A 23,021-nucleotide genomic window follows, 5' to 3' on the forward strand; every position below is an offset into this window, starting at 1 on the left:
TTTTTTTTTTCTCCCTATACTGATTGCCCTTTTGTGTGCCCATGGAGCTGTGTGGGGATTCTAATAACTTGGACCTGGGTGGGGATTCTAATAACTTGGACCTGGGACCCAGCCTTCAGAGGGAGCAGGGGGATGGCTCTTCCCTGAGACAATGGAACATTCTATACCCCCATTTCCCCAGCCCAGCCCCTGGATCTTGGCTGAGGTGTTACAGATCTGGTGACGCCTGCCTTTGGAGCCTGCAGACACTCAGGTTCCCTGCGGGGCACCACCAATCTCTGTGATCTGCGACTGTTTTCTCCATCTGTGCAGGTTCACAGTATGGCATTGCCCGTGAAGATGTGGTCCTGAATCGTATTCTTGGGGAAGGCTTTTTTGGAGAGGTCTATGAAGGTGTCTACACAAATCACGTGAGTTCCAGGATCTTCCCTGACACTCCTTTTCCATGTGTCGGTAGGGTGAGACAGAGCTTGAATCTGAGCAGGTTGGAGTTGGCACAGCCTTCATCCACTTGGGACCCCTTGTCTCTAAGGGCCCCTTGTCCACTGGGCACGATGGTATTTATTAAATACTCAAAGAATGATGGAGGCTAGAGTCATTTTCAAGAAGGGTAGCAAAATACCAGGGATGGAGATACAGGGAGAACCTGGAGAAGGGTCACTGATTCTTGGTGGGAGAATACAAAGGGGGCGGCAGGATAAAGACAGTTCTGAGAAAAGGCGAGGCAGGATCTGGAGTTAGTGTCAAGGCCAGTGACGAGGGAGGGCAAGGCTGACCACTGTGGTCACGATTCTAGCAGGCCCAGGGGAAAAAAGAAAGAGGCAGCAAGAATGTAAAATCCAACGATAAAAAGAGAGAAAGAAAACAGCCCAGCCTCCACGCCTGATAATTGCCTGCAGGTGCCTCTGGCTTTGGGCAGGTCACACAGCCCCTCAGTCTCAGTGTCCTCATCTGGATGGATGAGTCAAGAGCGGCTTGACTCATCTGACCACTAAAGCCCTTTTCAGTTCTAACAGACCCTGATCAAGAATAAGGGGAGTGGGGAAGGAGAGGAGAGGAAGACAAAGGGGAGAAGAAGAGAGACATAGGAGAAAAGGACCTTGGCTGGTGGCAAAGTCTGCAGGAGGCCATGGGGAGGCCAGGAGGGAACATTCTGCTGGGCGCTGGGCTGGACCAAGGGGTCCTGAACACACTCTTGTTACAGAAAGGGGAGAAAATCAACGTAGCTGTCAAGACCTGCAAGAAAGACTGCACTTTGGACAACAAGGAGAAATTCATGAGCGAGGCAGGTAGGGACCCCTGAGACCAACCAGGCCTCCAAGATGGGAGGGGCTTGGGCCTGGGAAGGGAGGGATGAGCAGTGCAGGGACCATGTTGGAGGAGGGGTCCCCGTTCCCCTTGCTGGAAAAGCAAAGGCTTTTTCTGAATTGGACCTTTGAGCCGCCCCACCCGTCCCTCTTGCCCCCCGACTGCAGTGATCATGAAGAACCTTGACCACCCGCACATCGTGAGGCTGATCGGCATCATTGAAGAGGAGCCCACCTGGATCATCATGGAATTGTATCCCTACGGGGAGGTGAGCTGGAGGTGGTAGAAGAGGGACTCTGTGGTGACCCCTGAGCTGCAGCATTGGGAGGCATTCAGAGCACAGCCCATGCCTCCCAGCTTCCTGGCTTCTGTATTCAGCTAGAACAAGCCAGAGGCCCTGTTTGTCAAGGAAGTTGCTGGAACATTTTGCCAGCTTTGGGTTTGTCTCCCGCCACCCCCAGGGAAGGGTCAGGAGCTGCCAGCACCCTGGCCCCCTGGCTCCGTGCCAGGACCAACCAGGGGTCTTGATGGCACCTCCCCATTCCCGCAGCTGGGCCACTACCTGGAGCGGAACAAGAATTCCCTGAAGGTGCTCACCCTCGTGCTATACTCGCTGCAGATTTGCAAAGCCATGGCCTACCTGGAGAGCATCAACTGCGTGCACAGGTAGGGGTGGAGGGGATGGCCAGCGGTGTGGAAGCCAGGCCTTCACCGGATCCTCAAGGCATCTGGTAGAAGCAGGGTTTGTGGGTGACACAGAGCAGTGTTGGAATCCCAGCATTGGCCCTGCCTGTCCCGGCAGCTTCGAGCACTTGAGCAACCTCTCTGACCCTGTCTCCTAATCTGTAACGTTGCAGGTACTGTATGTACCTCATGGGGTTGTTAGGAGTAACTCTGAAGTTCGAGGTGTCTGTCTATAGCTCAAGACCTTCTAGCCCCTCCCCTGTGAGTGCCAGGAAATGGCCCCCAACCTTCCTTAGAGCTCGCTCACCTCCAGCTCACCGGCTTGGTGGCACGTGGCCTAGGAAGAAGGGACTGGGCTGGAGGAGGGCCAGAAAAATCCTGAGGTCCTGACCTGGACACCATCCTGGTTCCTGGCACCCCTGGACTGCCGAGTCCAAGCCTCCCTGTGGCTGTGGAGTTGGCCCCTGTTCTGCCTGGCTTTGTTCCCATTCCCTGCCATGAGAGCTTGACCCCCGAGGGGTTAGTGGTTGGACATTACCAACCATTGACATTGGCTCTGTGGCCTTGTGCCTGATTCTATGGAAAGCCACATCAGGGGAAAAAAACGTGCATTCATTCATTTGTTCGTTCATTTGTTCATTCATTTATCCGTCCGACAAGCACTATGGAACACCTCTCACCTCTCAGTGCCAGGCACTGACCTAGGCTCTGGGACAAAGTCGCATTGAAAACAAGCAAAACTCCTTTTCCTTGTGAAGCTTACCTTCTAGCATGAGGGTCAAACTAGAGAAATCAATTGTCAGGACAAAGGTGGTGGGAGGATAGATTTGTTTCTTTGGTTTGTTCATTTGAAGTTGCCGTGCTTTTAAGTCATCATTTCAACTATAAAACAAACACTAGAAAGTGGAGCCTGCCTGTGAGAAGCAAGCAGGCAAACTAGTTTGGGGTTGGGAGTGATGGCAAGAACACAGGGTAAACTGAGTCAGTGGTGCATCTCCTGGGAGGAGCGAGAGCTCAGCTCTGGAGTAGCCTACCTGGGCAACACCCTTTTCCACCGGTGACCTGCTGGGCAAGTTCCTTCAGCTCCCTGGGTCCGGTCTCCTCCCCTGCACCAGGGGGGTCTGAGGGTCTCTGTGTCATGACTCATGGTGTGTGAAGCTCTCGTGCGATCCTAGTATCCTCAGTGCCCCATCAGAGTTAGCTGTGCCGCCGCTGCCACTCCTGCTATACCAAAGGCCTAACCCGTACTGTGGAAACGCAGATGAGAGAGAATACCTGTGTTCAGGGAAGTGGTTGGAGTTTATCCTTAAAGAATCACCAGGTGACAGCCTCCCTGGCATGGGGGACAGTGTAGGCAACAGCACAGAAGTGGAGTATAGCAGATGCCAGGAATCTGAGCCAGGCTTCAAGCTGGAGATGCATGAAGGGGTGATGGGAGACAGAGCCCGACAGCAAGAGGGAAGGAGATGGCAAAGCACCTGTGCATGTTGGGGTGCAGAGGGGCCAGCTGGGCTCCTACCTGAGCTGTGCTATAGCAAGACCACTCGGGGGAGACAGTGACCCACAGAAGCTGCCCAGTTCTGCTCTGGAGGCAGAGTCCCTGGCTTACACTCTTGGTCTCTTTTTCAATCTGTCTGTCTGTCTCTCTGAGTGTTCCTGCTCCCTTGGGGGTGGGCAGTGACTCATCCTGGTTTTGATGCCCTTTTTCCAGGGACATTGCTGTCCGGAACATCCTGGTGGCCTCCCCTGAGTGTGTGAAGCTGGGGGACTTTGGTCTTTCCCGGTACATTGAGGATGAGGACTACTACAAAGGTGAGGGGGACTTCCCAGCCTCTGCTTTGGCCTTGGAGGGGTTGCTGAAGCCAAAAATTCTAGAAGAAGGAAGTCTACAGTTGCACAGCCCAGCCTAAGGGTCTTCAGAAAGTAGAATGTAATTCTGATCTTTCCTCCCTAAAAATTAACCTCTTTGCCCATCCAAAGCCTCTGTGACTCGTCTCCCCATCAAATGGATGTCCCCAGAGTCCATTAACTTCCGACGCTTCACGACAGCCAGTGATGTCTGGATGTTTGGTGAGTGCTGATTTGGGAGGGTATGAAAAAGAGTTCAGATTCTCACCTCTGAACCAAGCTAAGGGGGTGGGTGCAGGGAGCAGGGATCTGACCTCCACCTCCCGTTCCCAGGGTTCAATTTTGCTGTGGCCCCTGAGAAGTCTCAGAGTGAGGGAAGGCCAGTATGGGTAGGAAGGGGGGTGACCCAGGCTAAGGACTGGCCTGGGCTATGCAGGCTCATCTTCCTGGAAGAGGTTCTTGTGACGTGTGTACTCCACCTACCAGCCCCAGAAACTAAGATGGAACTCTGTGACTTGTTCTGAGAGAGGTGCAGGAAGGGGAGAGAGCAAAGGCAGGTATAGAGACAGCTCCTTAGGGAACACCTCCCGCAGACCATCTCACTTAGTTCTCCCGCAGTCAGCCCCGTAGAATATTATTATTACTCTCATTTTCCGGTTAAGAAAATTGAGGTTCAGGTGAGTCAGGAGCCTGCCCACAATCACACAGGCACCAAGCGTTGGTGCAAGGCTTCCAATTCCAGCTTTACTAAGCAGTGGCTCCCCTCCCTCCTAAGAGAAGACACTTGTGGTCCCAATGACATGCCATGCCTGCCACCTGTTGATCCTGCAGTACCCTGACAGGGGTCTAGGGAGCAAAGTATTAGGTCGCTTACTGCAGATGTAGGTCACTTGTACCTCGGGCGGACCACCATGGTGGGCAGGACCCCACGGTGCTGGAGGGGGAGGAAGGACCACAGGAGCTGCTTCTGGTCAAGACCGAGCACTAATGGTGACAGTGCTCCTGGGTGGGAGGGACTGGTCTCCCCACCCGGGACCTGACGCTCCCTTCCACCCCAGCCGTGTGCATGTGGGAGATCCTGAGCTTTGGGAAGCAGCCGTTCTTCTGGTTGGAGAACAAGGATGTCATCGGGGTGCTGGAGAAAGGGGACCGGCTGCCCAAGCCCGACCTCTGTCCACCAGTCCTTTATACCCTCATGACCCGCTGCTGGGACTACGACCCCAGTGACCGGCCCCGCTTCACCGAGCTAGTGTGCAGCCTCAGGTAAGCATGGAGTGTGGGCTGTGGGCTGGGGGCCCACCCGGCTGCACTAGGGAGCAAGACCAGCACACAGAGACATTTGCACCACATCTCCCTAAATGAGACAGGCCAGGGTCAAGGACGGGAGGCTGAAGCCAGGTTCACTGTCAGATATGAGCTTAGAGATAAGGCGGCCCTGGGGAAGCCTGGCTTATCTGGGCATCTGTCAACACAGAGCACAGAGCCTTGTTCATAGGATGTGCTCAGAAAATGTTTTCTAGGTTAGACTTAGAAGCCTGAGCCAGACTCTCATTGAAGTGCCTGTGCTCTTTGTGGTGTTGAGGCGTCCCAGCTGCTTTCCTCTCGCCTCGTCTCTCGACTTTGATCTTTCCTCCCATATAGCAAGGAAGGAAGTGATCTTTGACCTGTTATTCAAGACTATAACCCAGGGGCCACCTCTCCCTTCTGAATGGGGGATAAGGGACCTGACGGCCCGTCGGTGCCTAGGAGCCATGATTCCCTAGGTCTGGGGAGGTCACTGGGGAAGAAGGTCATCTGTGTCAGAGGTTCAGTGTCCTCCAGTTTTCTTGGTGGCAAGCCTGCCATTAGCCCTCCTGCAGGAGATCTGACTTCTTTTGGCTTCCTCTGGGGTAGGAGTCAGTAAGCATTTTCTATAAAGGGCCAAATAGTGAATATTTGGGGCTTTGCAGTTTATGCAAGTCTCTGCCAGAACTGCTCACTCTCTTAACTATGGCTGCTCAAAAACAGCCATAGACAATACATCAATGAATGGGTGTAGCTGGGCTCCAGTGAAATGTCATTTTGGATGCTGAAATTTGAATTTCAAATAATTTTCATGTGTCATAAAATATTTTTTGTCTTTTAGTTTTTTCAGTCATTGAAACCATGTGAAAATCATTCTTCATTTGGGGCCATACAAAAATGGATGAGAGGCCAGATTTGCCCTCTGGGCTCATTTGCTGAACCCTACTTTATGGAGTCTGGAACTTAATTGACTTGAGATATTGTGATTTTTAAATACTGTAGTCAACATGTTGCCTTGTTCAATTTTAGGGCAAGAAAACAGCCCCTGAAAACTGCCTGGTGGGGAGGCACCCCAGGGGATGCCAGCAATGCCCAGGCCAGGGGCACTGGGGGTGACCCTGCATGTTTTCTGTGGGGCGGGGCCTTCAACATCATCTGCAAAACCTCTGGCTTAAAAGGCCTCTCTGTTCCTGTCTATCCCTTCAGTGAGCCTCCCAGTTAATTCTAGACTCCTCTGTTGGTCCCTTGTATGGGAGGTTTGAGAAGCCAAAGGGCTACAGGATAAAAGTATTTGAAAGATGTAATTTGGGAGGGTAAAAGCCCTGGGGGCATGGAGCTGGGGGTTCTGATTCACTCTGAGGCCTTGAGAGCCACAGGGAGCTGTGCAGGCGCCTCTCCTGGGCTGAGAGGTGTTCCCTTCATCCCCTGGGCTGAGAGGTGTTCCCGTCATCTCCTGAACTGAGAGGTGTTCCCACGATCTCCTGGGCTGAGAGATGTTCCCATCAGAGGTACCGGCCAGGCCCCCGCCACAAGTGGAGGTGGGAGCTGGTTTCTGGTGTGATCTGGAAAACACCGAAAGACTCAGAAGACCCCAGGTTGCTTCCTCAGGCCACTACCTGACACTTCCTCCTTAGAGTTCAGAAGGGATTTGATCAGTGTTCCAGGGAGGAAAGGCCCTTCTAATTCAAATTTTGAGTGTCTCTGTGTAACAATAATTATATTTTTAAAATCTTTTGCTGAACAAAATATAGTGGGCTATATAATGCATTTTAAAATACATACACACTTGAAAATATAGTATTAAGTGTCACATATTCAGTAGTATATAATACTTGCTACCCATATGAACATGTGGATTCATGGGCAGTAATAATTCCAGAGTCCTCTGGGGTCTGTGATTCCAGGTTAGGAGCACTGGATTGGGTAAGAAAGGTGAGAGGCGTGCACATGGCTAGCCTGGGAGTGAACCCACATGCCTCATTAGCACACACCAGGGATGCGTTGGGGAATGTTTAATGAGAAATAGGAGGTGTAGATTCTAGGCCAGGGCCATGAAGTTGGCTGGGACTTTGGAAATCTACATAAGGGTTTGGTGCCAATCACAAGCCCAGGAGGGCACAAGGCCTGGGGAGTGGGGCTGCAGTCAGACTCCTACTGCATGTTTGGACTGGGACTGGCTCAACAAGGATCCATTCCTGTGATCCTCCCAACTTCAGTGTGGCCTCAGGGCCCATATTCAAGCCTGTCTCAGGGGGCTTTCCCCAGGCCACTCTGCAGTGGAGATGGAAACAGAAATGGGACCTAGCAGCCTTGCCCAGGCCTCTCTGGGCTTCCACGGAGTACAAAGAGGAGCCCCAAGGAGCGTCTCACTTTGACCTTGTTTCTCTCCTTATCTGACCTGACTCACTGCAGTGACATTTATCAGATGGAGAAGGACATTGCCATGGAGCAAGAGAGGAATGCTCGCTACCGAACCCCTAAAATCTTGGAGCCCACAGCCTTCCAGGAGCCCCCACCCAAGGTAAGCCAAGCCGTGGACTCATGGATCCTGTGAGTCAAAGCAGAGCCAGGTCCCTGTCTGATCCTTGCCCCCCTTACTGCACAGGCAGAATGCCCCCTACAGCCCTCTCTCAGTCCTTCACCCGGCATCCACCATCACTATCAGCGTGTCACATCAGTGCCCTGGCAGGTGGACTTAGAGATAGCAGCCACCTTGTGGGTCAAGAATCATTCCTCAAAAGGGTTCCCTGAGAGGCTGGGCTTCTCTTCTAGGTGTTTTCTTAGGAACAAATGAGATCCCCATGAGGACACATGGATGGGAAGTATCCTGGGTCTTTTAGGTCTAGTCCCTACATCTATACCCCCCATGGCCACCCTGAGCTCAGGAACCAGGGCCCTGCTGCCATTAGGTGGGTAGGTCTGAGAGGCCATGCCTGTCCTAGTCAACTGGAGCTGCTGCAACAAAAGGACCACAGACCAAGTGGCTTAAACAACAGATGTTTATCTCTCACAGTTCTGGAGGCTGGGAAGTCCAAGATCAAGGCTTTGGTTTATTGTGAGGGCTCTCTGACTGGCTTACAGACAACCACCTTCTCACTATGTTTTCACCTGGCAGACACAAAGTCATCTTTCTTTTTCTTCTTATGAGGGCACTAATCCTATCATGGGCTCCATCGTCATAACCTCATCGAACCCTAATTACCTCCAAAAACCTGCACTTCCTTAATGCTATCACATTGGGGGTTCAGGCTTCAACATGCAGATCGAAAAGGAGGACAAATATTCAGTCCATAACAATGTCTGATCCCATCTAAGGCCTTTTCTCACTTGTCCCTCTTACCTGGCGTGTCCCACCCCTCCCCTCGGGCCTGGCTCAGTGTTCATCTCCTCCATGCGGCTTCTGTGAGTGCCCAAGCCCCTGGTGAGCTCCTACCTCTGCATGCCTGTGGCTCTGGAGCTCTGACTTGGCGGGTGCTCCGACATATAGGGAGGCAACAATGTACCGATCATTAACCCTCCAATTAGCCAGAGCCCCAGGAGGGCAGCGAGGTGGCTTCTTTGTACCCTCCACCACTCAGTAGATAATCAGTGCTCAATAAATGGATGCAAAAGGAGTTTCATGACAGCTTTGTCCCTCAACTTTCCTTCCTTCAGAACAAGTCTGAAGTGTCTTTGACCTGATGTTCCCTTTAGTGAGTTGTGTTCACTCAAGGAGAGGGACAGAAACTGACCCATCTGTGTTCTCTCTCCAGCCCAGCCGACCTAAGTACAGACCCCCTCCGCAAACCAACCTCCTGGCTCCGAAGCTGCAGTTCCAGGTAAAAATAGAACCAGATGATGGGAACTTCAGGTCTGCCTCTCATCCAGGTCCTTCCTGAAACTCCATTCTTGTGCCTTAGAGGAGCAGCTGTCACTCACTTGGGTGATGGAGATTGCCTAGGTTTACTCTTCTTTGGCATCCAGAACAGAATGCAGACTCAGATCACAAGAATTAAAATACTGGTCTCCCAGGCTGTGCTCAGCTGAGACCTCCCTTAAGCCCCATCCCTCTGTCTACAGCGTCTGCTGCTTTGTGTGCCTGCCTGCTGCTCTCTCCCCACATATAAGGCCTCCATGGCCTCCTTCCCAAAAGAAATCCCAGGGAATATTCCCCAACAAATGGAGTGGTTCCATGGGGCTCCCCAAAGAGGCCCCATCCAGAACCTGGGTGGCCACTGAAGAGACTGCAGGGTTTTACCTGAGCTTTCTCCCAGCTCCATTATCCCCAACCATGACTCTTTCCCAAGCTGTGGGTTCCTGACCCTGAACGTCTCTGTTCTGTGTCTCTCTTGACTCTAGGAGAGAGGGAGTCCAGTCTCCTCTTATTTCTTCTCTTGCATCCCCCAGCTCAGAGTCACTGCTCAAAAATTGATCCCCTCAACCACTAGAAATAATGTCCATTTAGTTGGTGCCCTTTATAGAAAGGTGGTGTCCCATGGTCCTATATTTGTTCTCAAGGAAATGCCTGAGTGCTGAAACAAGACCATCTAAGGACTAATAGATAAATCCTCTTCATGTGAAGAGAAAGCTTGATTCAGAAGATGGAAACATTGTTCTGAAAAAAGAAAAAAGAAATATACCCATATGTGATATTTAAAACAGAGAGTTAGGTGGGGTGGCACACACCTGTAGTCCTGGCTACTAAGGAGGGTGAGATGGGAGGATTGATTGAGCTCAGGAGTTTGGGACCAGCCTGGGCAATATAGTGAGACCCCATCTCTAAAAGCAAAGAATAATAAAATTGTGATATAGTTATTTTTTAATTTTAAAAAAATTCAAGGCAGCCATGGTGGCATGCATCTGTAGTCCCAGCTATGTGGGAGGCTGAGGCAGGAGGATCACTTGAGGCCAAGAGTTTAAGGCTGCAGTGAGCTATGATCATACCACTGCATCCCAGCCTGGGCAACAGAGCAAGAGCCTGTCTGAATTTTTAAAAAATAATTCATACATATCTCTATAAATCGGTGTGTTAACTACATCAGTCAGTTTGTCATGCAACTGAAACATAACTGTTTTCTAAAGAGTCCTGAGGGAGGAACCCTGGTCTCAGTGGGTCAGTAACCAGCGTGGACCCCACTGTGTGCAGAGCATCGTGGGGGAATGTTAGATGAATGAGAGGCCACGCTGCTCCACCATCTCTCTCGGAGCAATGGAAGGCCCATGTCGTGTTCTTTATTAACTCCTGGAGAGCAAGCCCTATCCCCCATGGTGCTCACGCGTGGTTTCTTTGTGCTCATGTTTGTAGCAGCTAATTGTCCACCTTCTCGCTTTGTCCCGTGCCTTGTGCTTCTTTGCTTTTCCTGAATAGGTCCCTGAGGGTCTGTGTGCCAGCTCTCCTACGCTCACCAGCCCTATGGAGTATCCATCTCCCGTTAACTCACTGCACACCCCACCTCTCCACCGGCACAATGTCTTCAAACGCCACAGCATGCGGGTAAGAGGGCTCTGCATGCTGGTCCCTGCCCGGACTGAGGAGGCTGCTGGAGGGTGGTGGCCAGGGACACTGGAAACCCCATGTCCTCAGCTCAGGAGGGCCCTCCCTGCTCCCCTGCACCAGTCAGGCCACCAAGCGGGAACTCTCTGAGTTCCTTCCTTTTGCAAACACATCAGAGGCTGGCGGCCACACCAGGCCCTGCTCTGGAGGACACCAGCTGGACCTAACCTGCCCTTGGCCATGCTGGTGCTATGGCTAGAGATATACAAATCTCTCCCTCTCCTGAGCCCCAGGGGTAGGGAGATCCCTGGCAGCATGGAGGCTCCTAGGCAGGGCACAGCACAGCTTAGTGGTGCTTGAGTAAAGGATCCTTCCTACCTGATGGCTTTGGGTATGAAATCTCTCCTCAGTCAAAGGAAAGGCTTCCTTGTGGCTTTTTTCCCTTCTGCTTTCATTCAGGTTGCTGCTGGGTGAGGAGTTTAGAGTCAGTGGGAATACAGGCTCATTAACTGGCTAGAGCAGGGGCCTAAGCCACCTCTCTTGTTAGCTCTTTGTCACTGGGTGTTGTTAACTGCTGGTGAAGCCCTGAGTGCTTCATGGCTGGCTTCTGATTGTCAAGTCTTGTGTGAAAAAGACACTTCTGCTTATAACCAGATGCCCACTGGTCACCAACCACCTTCTTCCATACAAATGGCCCCTGGTGGTCAGTTGCCATGAACACTTGATGTATGTTACTAAACCAACTAAAACACACTAAAACACTTATTTTAGCTCTAACTCTGCATACATGCATAGTATTTCAGGCTCACTGAACATGACTAAACTTTTTTTTGAAAAAATTAGATGTTTATCATAACATATTTGGAAGATATAGGCAAGTATGCTGATATTACTTTCGTGCCATTATGCTTAATTTAGTAGAATTTTGAAATGAGCATGATAACTTAGAATTCCAGGCACTAAGATTTTCTGTGAAATAAATTTTCCTCTGACCTACCTCGTGTTTCTCTTTTATATTAATTTAACCAATTTCTGTCTTTGCATGTGCTTAACAATAATAAAACTACATTTTTAAGCATGTGCTATAATTTAGGCCGTGTTCAGTTCCTCCACCCTCCTGCCTTTGACTCTCTATTCATAATTGATTGTTTTAGTAAGTTTTGCTTTAAATTGTGTTATTTTAGAATGAAGCTATTTGCACATTTGAGGGGTAGCATTGCCTTTATCCGATTCCTGCTTCTCCACAAGGACCTTGTTCAGTTCCATAAAGAGATTGTGTAGTAGGAAAAAAGACCTTTTGTATCAGGGCTTTAGAAGTAATTGCCATAAGGAAAATCTGCCTAAAAGAACATAATGAGCATGTCTTTAAATAAACAAACCCAAAAAAGTTAAAAATATAAGCTCCATTTTATGACACAGATAGAAACACTGAGAACGTCTCTTCCAGGTAGAATGCTGAGAAGGTATAATAGGCTCCTCACAAAGCATTTGGAAGCATTTAACAAAAATTCAGAGGTGGTTTTCCCAGAAAAACAACTTTTCTACTGAGTGGCTCTATAGCCTGACTCATCAGGGAGTCTGTGGGATGCCATACCAGCGTTGGGATGGCAGCAGTCTCTCTCTTGAAGACCTCACAATTGAGCTTTAAAAATTATACAATTCAAGGCTGGGCACGGTGGCTCATGCCTGTAATCCCAGCATTTTGGGATGCCAAGGCGGGTGGATCACTTGATGTCGGGAATTTGAGACCAGCCTGGCCATCATGGTGAAACCCCCTCTCTACTAAAAATACAAAAAATTAGTCAGGTGTGGTAGTGTGCACCTGTAATCCTAGCTACTCGGGAGGATGAGGCAGGAGAACACTTGAACCTGGGAGGCAGAGGTTGCAGTGAGCTAAGATCACGCCACTGCACTCCAGCCTGGGCAACAGAGCAAAACTCTGTCTCAAAAAAATAAATAAAATAAAATAAAAATAATACAATTCAATAAACAGTACGGCTTGCTGTGACTGGTGGACGCTGTCCTCGGTGCTGAAGGAGGGAGGCTCTGCTTTCAAAGCGCTTACAGTCGACCAGAAAGATCAGGCCAGGTACACACTTACCTGTGATACAAGCCAGAAGGTCGTGGGTATCACAAAGTGGGAGTTCAGAGAGGAGGATAACCCTTTCCAGCTTCTATTTAAAAGCTGGGCCTTGAAAGATGGGAAAGATGTGGACAGGAGGAAACTGAGATTCAGGAAATAGAAGAGGCAGAGGCTTCAGTAGGAGCCAAGACTGAGTGGTGGGAAACCACAGGACAAGTGCAAGAACTGTTGGACTACAACAGGAAGGGTACTTGTGGATGTTGAAATAAGGCCAACAGATGGGTCATAGCCAAATTATGGAAGGTGTCACAACTTACAAGAGTCATTTTAAAACACCATGAGTACCCAATTCCTTTTACGAATAGAATGTAATTAGCAATGTAAGTATCCATTATCTAATAAGAATATTGGAGACGCATTTCAGCAAAACCAACCTCAAAGAGATTCCACTTTTTTAAGTGTTCATTTTTCTCCTTGAGTTTTATTATGAAATTGGAAGGCATCAGGATGTCTCCTAATCCGTGTTTGTTAAAATACATGGTATGATCAGGCCTGGGGCATGCTAGGCATTTTAGTGGTGGAATCTTCTCTCAACACTTATAAACTTACAAATACTTATAAATGCTTGTAGAATTTTCTTGATTCTAGTAACTCATCCCACTGGTACTTAACCAGTATATTAAGTACCATACTGATATGAAGAGTACTGGTACCATATTCTTCCTTAACCCACACATTTTTCTCACATCCAGAAATCCCTAGCTCTATATTTAGAACTTTTGACACTGAGTTCCTGTTTGTCACTGTTTGTCAACAGCCTGGGGCAGCCATGCCATTGTGTCTGCAGGTGTTGACATTTAACTGGGGATTTTTATGGCCTTAAAATGTCCTCATTTTGGAGTATCAGCCTCTGATCAACAAAACCTATTTCATTTTTATCAATTCCATGATTATAAAATACTCTTAAATGCTGGAATCTGTTTTCCTAAAATAAAGTCTAGCTCAGTGGTTCTCAGCTAAGTTGTTTTCCCTCTCAGAGGACATTTGACAATGTCTAGAGGCATTTTTGTTACAACTGGGGAGGTGCTATAGGCATATATTGTGGGGAGACCAGAGATGCTGCTCAGCATCCTACAATGTACAGGAAATTGCCCTGGAAATAAAGATTTGTCTGGTTCCAAATGTCAACAGTGCTCAGGTTGAGGAGCCCTGGTCTAACTAGTATTTACTTAACCTCATGAGAACAAGAATATTGTACAGTTTAAAATCACTGTCCTCCCAGCACCCAGCCCTGCCACATAGTAGTTGCTTAATAAATAATTGTTGAATAGATTAATGAATAAAGAATATTTCAGCAAGGAACCTAACTTGTGGGGAAACGTGTGATTAGAAATTGAGGTTAGTAATTGAAGCTCAGTATGCACTAAGTAAAACATCCCAATATAACCACTTTTAAACCATATTGTAATATTCAAGTGTGTTTTGTATAGCTTAGTGAGGAAAGTCTTTTAAGAGGCTTGGTAGGGATTATTGCTTGCTAAAAGTAGATAGAGATAATTGTTAGCATCTTCTGCAAGTGACTTGTATGCAAATGGCCACTTCAAAGGCAAGGAACTGAGAGCCCTGCCAGCTTAGATGTCACAGAAAAATCCTGCCCTAGCAAAGGCAACTCCTGGGCTTTGTGCAATGAAAAGGATGCCAATAATATTCCTCCTCCATCTGTCCAGGAGGCCAGGGTCACCATGTGCTGCACAACAAGAGAAAAATAGTTTAGAGGCACTGAGCAGATATTTATACAAATGAACCGTGGGGGAAGATTGAAGGAAAATAGGAAGACATGGAATACTTTCTATTTAGGAACTAGCAGCTAAAACTATGAATAGGTCCAATGCCCTAGAGGTAAGTTAAGGCAAGAGTTAGATTACTAGATCTAGGGAGAGGAAACATTTATCTTATCTCTATCAAACTATATTTCTTTGAATTTTGTTTTTCATGTTATCTATTAGTTCATGCATTTCTTCTAATCATTGGTTAAATAACTCAAGCTATGATTGCATTTATCTTATCTCTGTAGTGCTGTATTTCATGAAATTTTGTTCCTATTTTATCCCTTAGCTCATGCATTTCTCCTAACATTTAGTTAAATAACCCAAGCTATTATCTTAATAAAGAGTATGTCTTAACAGGAAGGCATGATTGGTGGGTGCATGCTGTTGCTTGTTCTCTCAGGCTCTGCTCATTCATGGACACACGTGGGACTGCACGCCGTGAGGCTAGAGGCAGCACCTCTGTCTCTCAAAGCTTCCAGACCTGCCACCTTGGTCCTTAGGTGGAGATAGCATCAGAAGGGTGTGATGCTCTCCAGCTAAGCAAAGCCAGCCCCTTGGAAACCCTTTGGATGCTTTTAGTAGATTTTAATAGACTTTAATAGGTTTTCTTTTTTAAATCTATTAAATGACAACAACCATCACAAACACTGAGATTATAGTTTTCTTTTTTAAATCTATTAAATGACAGCAACCATCACAAATACTGAGATAATAGTAGAGCGGTCACTTGACAAAATATCATGAGCAGATCATGTAATCATTTGAATACAGCACATGTTGAGCAATATGGGTTCTTGGGTTTGGTATCACATTGCAATGCAGGCACATGCTTCGGGTTGATACCCGGTAACCATCTGCACATATAGCTCTGGGTTTCAGAACAAACTTATGAGAAAAAAGCAGCTGGCCAGGCCAAGGCTTGCTGCTGCCATGAGGTTCTTCAGAGGACTGTCCCTGCCTGAGTCTGAGAGCAGGGCTCATTGCATCCTCTCCCTTCTCTCTGCCGTCCTCCTAGGAGGAGGACTTCATCCGACCCAGCAGCCGAGAAGAGGCCCAGCAGCTGTGGGAGGCCGAGAAGATCAAGATGCGACAAATCCTGGACAAGCAGCAGAAGCAGATGGTGGAGGACTACCAGTGGCTCAGGCAGGAGGAGAAGTCCCTGGTGAGCACCCCAGGAAGGATGTCGGTGCCCTGCACCCATCTGTGTCCTCTTCCACCTCCCCAGGTGGCTGGGGCAAGGGTCCCCTGAATTCTTGGTGCTTTCAGCTCCAGAATTCTAAGTCCTTTGCTCTTGTTTCTTCCTCTGCAGGACCCCATGGTTTATATGAATGATAAGTCCCCGTTGGTGAGTCACCAGGAGAGGCCTCTTCCTTCATGCCAAGGCCTGGGAAGGCCTCGTCCACCATAGGACCCCACCCTTGCTCCTACCCCCGGGCCTGCCCAGCTCCTCCTCAGTGGCTTCCCGTGTTGGGAGGGTGTCTTTTCCTTTTCCGCCAACCCCTACGTGGCCCTTTTCCTGAAGTCTCCTGTGATTGCACCCTTAACGCTGTCTGTGGCCCTCCCCAAGGCCCCTCGGCCTCCCAGAATGGTAGCTTTGGGTCACAAGCTGCTCCCAGAAGCACCCCTGACCCCACGGCTATAATCTCTAAACACACAGTGGAGGGACTGGGGAATGGGTAACGGGGGAGGGGGTTGTCTCCAGAGCCGCATGAGTGACGTTCACGCTCTCTTTCCTCCTTCCTCCAGACGCCAGAGAAGGAGGTCGGCTACAGTGAGTGTTCCCGCCCTTCTTCGGGGGGTTTCCACTTGGCACCTTGCTCAGAACCACCATCCTTGCCCACCGCCCAGGGCAGGGAGCAGAAGAGTCTGTCTGCGTTTCCTGCAGCATCAGCTGTGATTTAATTCAGAGCACATGGGGCGGGCCAGCTTCTCCTCCACTCCCTCCACCCCCTTCCTCTCCCTGTCCAGCGCCCTGCCCATCTCTCTCTCAGCAGCCACATCCTCAGGCCCCTCCTCAAGTCATCCCCCTCCTGCATTAGTTTGGAGGAGTTGGGAATTCTCTCTTCCTTATTTCCTGCTCTGTCAGAGGCTCCTGCGGGGAAAGTTAAGCAGTGCCACCTGCCTCTCCCAGTTCAGATTCATCTTCTGTAGGCCTGAGGGACAGAGGAGAGAAAGTGGGAGGGGCAGCTGAGCCCTCAGGCTCTCTCCGGAAGACCCTGTTGAAGGCAGGGAGGGAAGAGCCAGCAGTAAGCCCAGGGCCTGGAGGGGTGGCACTGAGGAGGAGCAGGATGACAGCAGTCACAGAACTGGACACAAGTCAGACATGGGCCTGGGACCATTTATTATCTTCTGAGGTACAAGGTGGTTAAGTAACTTATCCAAAGTCACACAGCTAATAGTTAGCAAAGCTCAGATTTGAACCCAAGTCTTCTGACTTTAGGGTCCCTTCTGAGCTCACTCTCTTATCTTACAAATGAAAATTAAGGCCCTGGGAGTGTGAGCTGCCTGGGGTGGTCGCAGAGCTCTTTGGTGGCAGAGGTGAGAATAGAAGGCCAGGTGTGATGGCTCACACCGGTAATCCCAGCACTTTGGGAGGCTGAAGTGGGAGGATCACTTGAGCACAGGAGTTTGAGACTGGCTTGGGCAACATAGCAAGACCTCATCTCTACAAAAGATTAAGAATATTAGGCATAGTGATGCATGCCTGCAAGCCCAGCTGCTCAGGAGGCCGAGGCAGGAGGATTGCCTGAGCCTAGAAGGTTGAGGCTACAGTGAGCTGTGATCACACCACTGTGCTCCAGCCGCGGTGACAGAGCAAGCCCTGTCTCAAAAAAAAAAAAAAAAAAAAAAATGGAACAAAGTGTGCTGAGTGGACTTGTGTATGTCTTTGCTCTTCAAAGTGGGAGTGAATAGCATGCTTCTGCTGCAATTTTGCTTCCTTCAGCCCCAAACACTCCGGGAAAACCATTAGAGAATCCACACAAATTTACTCCATGAGCTGCTGTCTCCCCAGGGCAGGGGCACCACAGACACCTGCTGGCTTCAGAGAGAGGTTTCTTCCCTTCAGATGACCCAGTACTGTCCGTCAGGCCTTGTGTCCATCAGGCAGGAACCCCAAGCCAGAGCTGGGGCACCACTGCAATCCCCGCATCTTGCTGGGACTTTGCCTTTTTCTTCCTATAAAAGGGACAACAGTGCTATCCCTGACTACTGCAAAACCAGAGAGACCAGGAGGTTCTTTCTCCTTCCTGCTTCCTGGATTCAGAGTTAATTTCCCTGAGGTCTCCTGGTGGTAGAGGGGAGGGGGTTCATTTGATGTCAGCAGGTATGAAGGGAAGGGTTGGAGTGCTGAGAACTGCCCCCCACTTGCTGTTCTTTTTGTTGCAGTGGAGTTCACAGGGCCCCCACAGAAGCCCCCAAGGCTGGGCGCGCAGGTATGTGTTGGCTCCGCTGAAACTGATAAGAAATGAGAGTGAGAGTTGCACAAGACTGAAGACCATGGACTATGAAAGCTTCACAGTTCTCAGAATCCAGTGCAGTGTCCTCATTATACAGATGAAGCCCGGGGCAGGGGGAGTGGGGTGGGGTGCCTTGCCTAAGGCCACACAGCTAATTCATGAAAAAGCAAGAGGAAGAACCAATCTCCCACCCTTCATCCCCCTCCCAGACTTGGAGTAGAACTCCCTGGTCCAGCCTCAGGGAAAGGGATGTGGGCTCCCTTCCTCTTCTGAGCCTCCTCACTTGGTTTCCAGCACCCATTTTTCTTACATCCATCTGGGGTGGTGCTGGCTTTCTTTCCTCTGGAACAGTGATTCTCAGCCTTGGCTGTCCATTACAATCACCCAAGGAACTTTGAAACCCTCTGCACAGGCCAGGTGCAGTGGCTCACACCTGTAATCCCAGCACTCTGGGAGGCCATGGCAGGAGGATTGCTTGAGCCCAGGAATTCAAGACCAGCCTGGGCAATATAGCAAGAACCCGTCTTTACTAAAAAATTTTTTTAAAAATTAGCTGGACTTGGTGGCATGCCTGCTACTCAGGAGACTGAGGCGGGAAGATTGCTTGAGCCCAGGAGGTCAAGGCAGCAGTGAGTTATGACTGTGCCATTATACTCCAGGCTGGGCAACAGAGTGAGACCCTGTCTCTTCAAAGAAAAAAAAGCCTACCTGCACCCTATGTCCAGGCGGTGGTTCTATTAGTCTGTTGTGAGGCTACCACTAGTATTTCGTTAAGGCTCCCTGGCTGGAAACTGCCCCAGAAGTGGACAGGGGCAATGCATCATGGGACAGGGCATGATTGTTCTAGAGAATAGTCCTTTCAAATTGGGCTGGTGGTGGAGTTGGCCGCAGTGGTGCCTGCCCAGGAGAGAATGGTGCCACGCCTCTGGCTCTCCTCCACTCACTAGCCATCTGTGTCTTCCCCTCAGTCCATCCAGCCCACAGCTAACCTGGACCGGACCGATGACCTGGTGTACCTCAATGTCATGGAGCTGGTGCGGGCTGTGCTGGAGCTCAAGAATGAGCTCTGTCAGCTGCCCCCCGAGGGCTATGTGGTGGTGGTGAAGGTGAGAGCAGGGCCAGGTCGGGGAGGTGGAGGCAGCTCAACTCCGCCCTGAAGGAAGGAGAACTGCGCTTCGTGTTGGCTGGCCCAGCAGATCCTGTTAGAGCAAGCTGGGCCAGGGGAATTGAGTCCCAGGCCACTCATGGGGCCAAGCACCACCCCAGGAGAGCTCTCCCCAGGGGAAACCTGGCTGTCTCCAAAAGCCATGAGTGGTAGCCATCCTGCCCCTTTCTCTCCTCAGAACGTGGGGCTTACCCTGCGGAAGCTCATCGGGAGCGTGGATGATCTCCTGCCTTCCTTGCCGTCGTCTTCACGGACAGAGGTGAGTGTCCTATCCCAGACAGCGCCATAGGCTGTTGCTTTGCTCCTGCACCCCCACCTGTTCCTGCTTATGCTTCCATGAGAGGCTCACGAGGGCTGCCTGGGCAACATCATGTCTGTCCACTGAGTCCCCACCAGGTGGGTTCTGTGTGGCTCATTCCATCAGCTACCACCAGAGGGCTGAGAGGGCACCCAGGGACCTGGTCAGATGCTAGCGGGGATTTCCTAGTTCAGGTCTCCAGATGATGGCAGTGAATTCTTACTGAGGTTGTGCTAAAGGGGACACACCTTCCTTTCCCCCCTCCTATTATCGTTTGTCTGGTTGCCTTGCCGTCTGTGTTAAGATTAACATGGATGAGTCATAGAAATAGCACTTAAGGTTTCTTTAATTATTTAATCTGATTTTCTTTATTTAAATGAGAAACAATCACTGAAAATCAAAACAAGACTCTTGGTGCTCCACGAGATAGTACCTGCGGTAGGGAGAGTAAAGGCCCCCAAAGATGTCCACATCCTAAGCCCTGGCACCTGGAAACATGCCCCCTTCCATGGCAAAAGAGACTTTGCAAATGTGATAAAGTTAAGAACCTTGAGATTGGGAGATTGTGCTCAGTTATCAGACTGGGCCCAGTGTTGTCACAGAGATCCCGGGATCAGGGGTCCTGATCTTACAGGGATCTCTGTGACAACACTGGCTGGGTGTGGCAACTCACATCTAGAATGCCAACCTTTGGGGAGGCCAAGGCAGGTGAATTGCGTGAACTCAGGAGTTTGAGACCAGCCTGGTCATCATGGCAAAACCATACAAAAATTAGCTGGGTGTGGTGGCCTGTGCCTGTAGTCCCAGCTGCTCAGAAGGCTGAGGTGGGAGGATAGACTGAGCCTAGGAGGTGGAGGCTGCAGTGAGCCGTGGTCACACCACTGCACTCCAGCCCGGGCAGCAGCGACACCCTATCTCAAAACAATAAATAAATAAAACAAGGGGGAGGCAGTGTGTGACAAGATACACACGGTCAGAGTGACAGATGTGATGGATGAAGGAGGTCGCAGGCCAAGGAAGGCTGCAGCCTCTTGGAGCTGGAGAAGGCGAGGAACAGGTTCTCCTCTGGAGCCTCCAGGGAGAACCAGCCCTGTGGCCACCTTGACTTTAGCCCAGTTGGACCCACTTCAGACTTCTGCCCTTCAGAACTATAAGACAATAAATCCGTGTTGTTTTGTGCCACTAAATTTCTGGTAATTAGTTGCCAAAGCCATAGGCACACAATACAGTGCCATGGGATGTTTGTTGATTGTCCGTCTGGAGCCCTTTGATCCCCTGCTTCCCAGCGGCCAGCCCTGCGGCACAGATGAGTACCACATCCCGCCACTGTCCCTACTGTCAGTGGCTGCCCAAGGCAGGAGAAGGCAGGAGAGTTTGGGCCAATTCCTGGCCTCTCTCTCAGGGGCAGTGACAACCCATGCAGGAGCCCTAGGTGGGGCCGTGGGGCTGTCTCATCTCAGTTAAGAGCTCCTTACCCTTGGGATGCCAACCCATTCATTCATTCATCTACTTCATTTGTAAATACCTCTTGGGCACCAGCTACGAACAGGCACACCTCATTTTATTGCACTTTGCTTTCATTGCACTTCCCAGATATCTCATTTTTCACAAATTGAACATCTGTGGCAACCGTACAATGAGCAAGCCTATTGGTGGCATTTTTCCAAGAGCACGTGCTCACTTTGTGTCTCTTCACATTTTGGTAATTCTCACAATATTTCAAACGTTTTCAGTATGATTATGGTTGATGATTGGTGATCGGTGATCAGCCATGTTAGTATTGTAATCATTTTGAGGGGCCATCATAAACTGTGCCCACAGAAGACTTATCAATGAATGTTGTGTGTGTTCTGACTGCTCCTCCGGCCATCCAATCCCCTATCTTCTCCTTGGGCCTCCCGTTTCCCTGGGACACAACAATATTGAAATTAGGCCAGTTAATAACCCTACAGTGGTCTCTGCATGTTCAAGTAAAAGGAAGAGTCGCCCACCTCTCACTTTAAATCAAAAACTAGAAATGATTAAGCTGCATGAGGAAGGCATGTTGAAAACCAAGATAGGCCAAAAAACAGGCCTCTTGTCCCAGTTAGCCATGTTGTGAATGCAAAGGAAAAGTTAGTTACTCCGGTGAACACATGAATGATAAGAAAGTGAAACAGCTTTATTGCTGATATGGAGAAAGTTGGAGTGGTCTGGATAGAAGATCAAGCCAGCCACAACATCCTCTTTTCCCAAAACCTAATCCAGAGCAAGGCCTTCAATTCTATGAAGGCTGAGAGAGGTTCAGGGAGGTGCAGCAGAAAAGTTGGAAGCTAGCAGAGATTGGTTCATGAGGTTTAAGGAAAGAAGCCACCTCTGTGATATAAAAGTGCAAGGTGAGGCAGCCAGTGCTGATGGAGAAGCCGCAGCAAGTTCTCCAGAAGATCTAGCTAAGATCATTGATGAAGATGGCTCCACTAAACCACAGATTTTTCAGTGTAGATGAACGACTTTCTATTGGAAGCAGATTCCATCTAGGACCTTCATAGCTAGAGAAGTCAATGCCTGGCTTCAAAGCTTCAAAGGACAGGCTGACTTTCTTGTTAGGGGCTAATGCCGATTGAAGCCAGTGCTCATTGGCCATTCTGAAAACCTTAGGTCCCTTAAGAATTAACCTAAATCTACTTTTCGTATGCTCTATAAATGGAACAATGAACCCTCGATGACCGCACATCTGTTTACAGCATGTTTTACTGAGTATCATAAGCCCACTGTTGAGGTTTACTGCTCAGAAAAAAAAAAAAGAGAGACAGATTATCTTCAAGTATTACTACTCATTGACAATGCCTCTACTCAAGAGCTTAGATGGAGATATAGAAGGAAATTAATGTTTTCACTGTATCCATTCTGCAGCCCATGGATCAAGGAGTAATTTCTACCTTCAACTTCTATTATTTAAGAAATACATTTCTAAGGCCATGGCTGCCATAGATAGTGATTTCTCTTACGGATCTGACTAAAGTTCATTGAAAATATTTTGGAAAGGATTTACCATTCTAGATAATATTAGGAACATTTGTGATTCATGGGAAGAGGTCAAAATATCATTAACCATTTGGAAGAAGTTGATTCCAACCCTCATGGATGATTTTGAGAAGTTCAAGGCTTCAGTGGATGGCTGAGCAGTGCCTCACGCCTATAATCTCAGCACTATGGGAGGCCGAGGTGGGAGGATCAGCTGAGGTCAGGAGTTTGAGACCAGCCTGGCCAACATGGTGAAAACCCATCTCTACTAAAAATACAAAAATTAGCCAGGCATAGTGGCAAGTGCCTGTAATCCCAGCTACTCAGGAGACTGAGGCAGGAGAATTGTTTGAACCCAGGAGGCGGACGTTGCAGTGAGTTGAAATTGCACCACTGCACTCCAGCCTGGGCGACAGGAGCAAAACTCAGTCTCAAAAAAAAGATCAGATTCGCATTTTAGAAAGCATAAGAGGATGTTTCCATGAAGGGATGGTCAGGCTGGACCTACACAGGGTCGGCTGGGGTCTGAGATGTGAGTCCTTGTAGACCTGACTCCACACTGCACGGGGTGTTGCATTCAGCCCACTC

The 23,021-nt window shown here is 49.3% G+C and overlaps 1 protein-coding gene across 4 annotated transcripts in view; it reads left to right on the forward strand.

Annotated features, from left to right (window-relative positions):
* PTK2B (protein tyrosine kinase 2 beta) overlaps nucleotides 1–23,021 on the forward strand; it is a 133,932-nt gene that overhangs the window by 109,684 nt on the left and 1,227 nt on the right. For 3 of the 4 annotated variants that reach the window (XM_007961988.3, XM_007961989.3, XM_007961990.3), the window contains exons 15-30: nucleotides 313–410; nucleotides 1,205–1,289; nucleotides 1,476–1,576; nucleotides 1,859–1,974; nucleotides 3,704–3,804; nucleotides 3,973–4,062; nucleotides 4,899–5,103; nucleotides 7,537–7,645; nucleotides 8,877–8,942; nucleotides 10,472–10,597; nucleotides 15,525–15,671; nucleotides 15,819–15,854; nucleotides 16,256–16,280; nucleotides 17,897–17,943; nucleotides 18,936–19,073; nucleotides 19,311–19,391. In XM_007961988.3, coding sequence (XP_007960179.1) covers nucleotides 313–410; nucleotides 1,205–1,289; nucleotides 1,476–1,576; nucleotides 1,859–1,974; nucleotides 3,704–3,804; nucleotides 3,973–4,062; nucleotides 4,899–5,103; nucleotides 7,537–7,645; nucleotides 8,877–8,942; nucleotides 10,472–10,597; nucleotides 15,525–15,671; nucleotides 15,819–15,854; nucleotides 16,256–16,280; nucleotides 17,897–17,943; nucleotides 18,936–19,073; nucleotides 19,311–19,391 — 1,571 coding nt within the window. The remainder of the gene's footprint in view (nucleotides 1–312; nucleotides 411–1,204; nucleotides 1,290–1,475; nucleotides 1,577–1,858; nucleotides 1,975–3,703; nucleotides 3,805–3,972; nucleotides 4,063–4,898; nucleotides 5,104–7,536; nucleotides 7,646–8,876; nucleotides 8,943–10,471; nucleotides 10,598–15,524; nucleotides 15,672–15,818; nucleotides 15,855–16,255; nucleotides 16,281–17,896; nucleotides 17,944–18,935; nucleotides 19,074–19,310; nucleotides 19,392–23,021) is intronic. The other variant, XM_007961992.3, reaches the window with a different exon arrangement.

Source organism: Chlorocebus sabaeus, chromosome 8, assembly GCF_047675955.1.
Source record: "Chlorocebus sabaeus isolate Y175 chromosome 8, mChlSab1.0.hap1, whole genome shotgun sequence".
In the NCBI taxonomy this organism is placed as follows: Eukaryota; Metazoa; Chordata; class Mammalia; order Primates; family Cercopithecidae; genus Chlorocebus; species Chlorocebus sabaeus.